The sequence below is a fragment of the Lactuca virosa genome, chromosome 5, assembly GCF_052849685.1.
Source record: "Lactuca virosa cultivar CGN04683 chromosome 5, Lactuca_virosa_CGN04683_v6, whole genome shotgun sequence".
Classification (NCBI taxonomy): domain Eukaryota; kingdom Viridiplantae; phylum Streptophyta; class Magnoliopsida; order Asterales; family Asteraceae; genus Lactuca; species Lactuca virosa.
In genome coordinates, this window is record NC_136430.1 from 92,202,448 (window position 1) to 92,207,398 (window position 4,951).

The 4,951-nt window shown below is 37.5% G+C and overlaps 1 protein-coding gene across 1 annotated transcript; it reads right to left on the minus strand.

Moving 5' to 3' along the window:
- Positions 1 to 2,722: 2,722 nt before the first annotated feature.
- LOC145116476 (gamma carbonic anhydrase 1) lies at positions 2,723 to 4,502 on the minus strand. The gene is made up of 5 exons (XM_079052817.1): positions 4,266 to 4,502; positions 3,715 to 3,858; positions 3,452 to 3,577; positions 3,192 to 3,343; positions 2,723 to 3,089 (listed from the first exon to the last, which is right to left on the minus strand). The coding sequence occupies exons 1-5, from the start codon at positions 4,378 to 4,380 to the stop codon at positions 2,895 to 2,897; spliced, it is 732 nt and encodes a 243-aa protein (XP_078908943.1). The 5' UTR covers positions 4,381 to 4,502; the 3' UTR covers positions 2,723 to 2,894.
- Positions 4,503 to 4,951: the final 449 nt, after the last annotated feature.

Sequence of the window (4,951 nt, forward strand, 5' to 3'; positions counted from 1 at the left end):
ATTCTACCCTTCCCTGATCTCTCATGAACCAACTTGACCAAAACCCTAAGGTCAACTGAAGTCAACTCCAGTCAACAGTCAAACTTTGACCCGACTCGTCGAGTGCACTCGGGTGACTCGGCGAGTCCAAGCGTGTCCTCCGAATCCTTCTAAGTCTTTACTCGACTCGTCGAGTGAACCTTCCACTCGACGGGTTACCTCTGCTCATGAATCGCGGGGCAACCCCGACTCGACTCGTCGAGTTCCCTATGGACTCGGCGAGTTCCTTCCATAGACATACTCAAATGATCTTCTGAGGTCAGATCTGCTTCTCTAACTAATAGATCTGACCCTACCATACTCAATAATCATGGAAAGGTCCGACCTTTACACTCATGCCACGTCCATAATGCTTCTTTTGGTGAAATAGCCTCTAAAATGGCAACCTAGGTTCATATCTCTAATGGAATAGCATAAAGCAGGATAGATAGGACTCTCTGGACCTCTTAAGGTCCAGATCTAAGAAGAACTCCACCTTGGGACCTCGTATACTTCGAATCCAAGCTAAAGAAGGCATAAGAAAACCCTAGATTCAAGTAGATCACCAAATACACGAGATTGAGAACAGATTTATACCTCTAGCAGCCTCTTCTGATCAATTGGTGGTAGATCTGAGCTCCTCAATCTTCCTTGCTTGCCCTCCTTCCTTCTTTCTTGCAAAATCACACTTAGAATGATGAAAACGGCTTCCTCTCTCTCTCTCACAACGCTCTCGGGTGCTCTGGTGCTCTCAAGGGTGAAGGTGGCCGCAAATGAGGGCCATAAGGTCTCTTAAATAGGTCCAAACCCGAACAATTAGGGTTTTCCTTAACAGCGCTGACTCGGCGAGTCAGATACCCGACTCGTCGAGTCCCTTCATTAAACTGGTCACTGAGTCACGATTCTACTCGACGAGTTGAGGCGTCAACTCGTCGAGTCACTCCTCATAACTCAAGAAGAAATACTCAAATTGTCATGCCTGGAAATCCGGATGTTACACAAAAGTGGTGGTCCGACGACTGAAATAGATGAAGAAGAAGATGGGCTGTTGGATTTTCCAATTGCCCTTCTCTTGTCTGTTCGTTTCCGGCTAACGCGAAAGGGGGAGGGATGATTGTGGCCCTCACATGTTTGAGAAAGAACTGGACAAAATCAGAAGTCGAGTGGGGGTGTGGGACCTCGTCTTCTTCAGATTGAAGAAGAAGAAAATGAGAGCAATGACATGGGGTGTTTGGGGGTTGAGCTTGGATGGGAAGGGATCTGTTGGAGGTTGGGAAGGAGGCAGCAACCTCCTCTTTCTCATATTCGCATTTTTCGGTGATCGGAGGACCACCCACCTCCGGTGGGTGAGTCTTGGCAGTCTAATGAAGAAGAAATGGAAACAACAATATCAAGTATCGGGGTGTTTTTGTGAGGTGTTAAACGAAGAAGAAAACAGGAAGGAAGAGAGAGAGAGAGAGAGAGAGAGAGAGAGAGAGAGAGAGAGGGTGGGATCCTCTTTGTATATTATTTCATTTAAAAAAAATAAAAGAAAACATCATAAATGGTCCATGTGGTAGTGAAAATGACGAAAATACCCTTCAGTTAACGGAGTTAGTAATAAGGACCAATCGTCAAAAGTTTTGAAAGCACAGGGACCGGCTATTACGTTTCTAAACCACAGAGACTAAACTTCAGATTTGGAGAAAACACAGGGACCATTTATGATGTTTTTTCATTTAAAAATGATAATTTTTTATTACATAATAACTAATAATTATTTTCCAGTAAGAAAACTATTCTCCAAAAGAGTTATTTATATTCATAAACCGCAGAAAACCTATCAAAATTTAAACTTAAGGACAAAAACTACGAATTCGATCTATCCACAGGGGCCATTTCTATAATTTACTCTAAAAGTAATCTTGTCTTTACATGTTTGTTTTATGAGTAATAACCTTTTTTTTTTAAAGTACATTATTTTTGTTTATGAATGTGGATGGAAATTACAATTTTAACCCATATTTCGTCTTTTTATACAATTTACATCAATTAGGTGTCTTACATAGTTACATGTTCCATTTTCATCTATTTTGTGTGAATTCTAGCACATTGTGAAACACAATCTTTTTCAATTTAACAACGTTTACCATAACATAAGTAGGACTGTAAACGAACCAAACGAACATGAAGGAAGCTTGTTCATATTCGTTCGTTTAAGTTATCCGAACAAATAAACGAACACGAACGGATAAACGAACAAATTTTATTTTTCATGTTTGTTCGTTTAACAAATTACATTGTTCATGTTCGTTCGTTTATGTTCATGAACATGCTAAACGAACATAAATGAAAAAAGATAAAAAAAAAAAACATAATTGAACATATATGGTCATATTATATATTAATATAATCAAACACAATTAAGCCTGTATGAACATAAAAGGGAGTTAGGTGAACGAACATAAACGGACGTAAACAAAAAACATAAAAGAACATAAACGAACGTTCACGAACATAATTGAACGAACGTGACCATTGTTCAGGTTCGTTCGTTTAACTAAATGAACGAGAATTTGTGTTCATGTTCGTTCATTTATTAAATAAACGAACATCCTGCCGAACGATTCACGAACAGTTCGTTGAACGTTCGGTTCGTTTACAGCCCTAAACATAAGTGTCGAAATTTGTTTTTATTTCTAAAACAAAGCCAACATAAATGACAGATTACAATCTTGTCAAATTCCCATTCTAAACAAAAATCAGATACAAAGACACAATCCAAAATATAAATTTTACAACTTCATTACAAGTTTGTAATTATTTCAAAAGATTTGCTCAATACAAGCAAAACCATAAACATCAAGAATCCCAACAACAACCTCAAATCAAAACCATCATTGGATCACACTTGGGTCTACATTCGCCTTCTTTTGAAACACTTTCAAAAACTCAAATTTGTCTAACGTCTTTGCATTTTCCTCAGCATGAACTTGTGCCAGGCTGGCATAATTAGAAGCCGATTGGGAGATAAACGCTATCTCTTCATCTTTAAGCTTCCTCAGAAACTTAGCAGGATTACCTCCCCATACCTGACAAGACATGACATGACATGACAGATCAGAACAGACAAAACAGGGTGTACTGTGTTTTGTGTAAATGATGAGAGAGAGAGAGAGAGAGAGAGAAGAAACCTCGCCAGCTGGAATCCTAGTACCCTGTCTTACAAGGGCACCCGCAGCAACCATGCCATGTTTTTCAACAACCACACCATCAAGGAGAGTAGCTTTCATCCCAATAAATGCTTCATCTTCAACAGTGCATCCATGTAAAACAGCACTATGACCTGTATACAATAAATAGCAATTTACTTGCATTTAAAATGCAATATTCTAATAGGAAAAAAATGAATAATATAAAAATAAATGAAAGTAGATTGCTATTTGTTACTCACCAACAGTAACATTGTCCCCAATGACAGTAGGAAGCACCTTTCCAGGTAAGTTAGATTTTGCAACATGCACAAGTGAGTGGTCTTGTATATTAGTCCCAGATCCAATACTGATGGAGTTCACATCACCTATGCACAAAAGTGATAATTCTATAAGAAATATATACATACATTACTAGAACAAACAAGATTTCAGCTTGTTTTTCAAACACATCCTAAGAGAGTGAAAACAAATACTAAATTACTAATAGTTACAGCAGTATTACCTCTCAGAACACAACCATACCAAATAGATGATCCTGCTCCCACTTGAACATCCCCGATGATAGAAGCACTTGGGGCCACAAATGCATCTTTATCGACTGTAGGAGCTTTGTCGTATACATTCATAAGAGATCGATGCCTGGACACTGTGTAAAAATGTTAAGAATCTCACTAGCGTGGTCGAAATCAAGTACAAGTAAAGAAGTAATCAATGGTTAACGAGCAAAACTAATTTGGGGATGAAATGAGTAAACGAAAATTGATCCTTTGAAAAATGATAATCAACCCTCCTGCAAATGCCGAAGGTTCGATTCTCCAATTCGTAATTGAAAAGATATTCATTTGAAATAACATAAAACGATATTTATTACATGTAATCAGAAGATTATGTTTCGGCAAATGATCCAGCTAAATTGGAAAACGTTGAGGATCACATTGGCAGAAATTAAACTTGTAGATGGATGTATGAGCCAAAACTGAAATCTAAAAACGATATAAACGAGCTGTTGAGGCCATCGAAATTAAGAAATGGAAAATTAGGGTTAATACATACGCTGTTCTTTGAAGTAGTTGTTGCCCTGCAGGCGTGAACCGAGACGATCCATGGCTTGTCCAGTTTCGCGGATCCAAAATCCAACTGTGTATGCGGCTCTTCCTAGGGTTCCCATGGCGACGAAGATCAAAAGATTTGATCAGTGTTCGACTGTGCTAAGGGAAGGGTTAACCCTGGTTTACTATGTGTTTCGGATCGGGGCCGAGAATTGAACAATCAGAGATCCGCAAACCCTACAAGTCGGGTGTTTTTTATTTTGCAAAGAATTTTTTTACAATAAACATAATGTAAGGGTTTAGTCTTTGTTGTTTTGGTTTTTTTTATAAAGTCTTAAATGTTTTTTTTTTTAATTCTTATTATTTTTAAAAAAATCACATAATTATATCCTGTTAAAAAAAAGTTTTTTTCATTAATTTAAGGAAAATATTAAATAATCATGACTTTTCTGTTAAAAAAAATTAAGACTTTATTAAAAAAATTTCCAAAATAATGAAATTTTTTATATAAAACCCATTAATGTAATATCACTTATTCATTCTAGGGATCCCTTCATTCTAATTAGGGTTGTAAACGAACCGAACGAACACGAATGAGGCTTGTTCATGTTCGTTCGTTTAAGTTAATCGAACAAATGAACGAACACGAACGGTTAAACGAACGAGTTTTTTTGTTCATGTTCGTTCGTT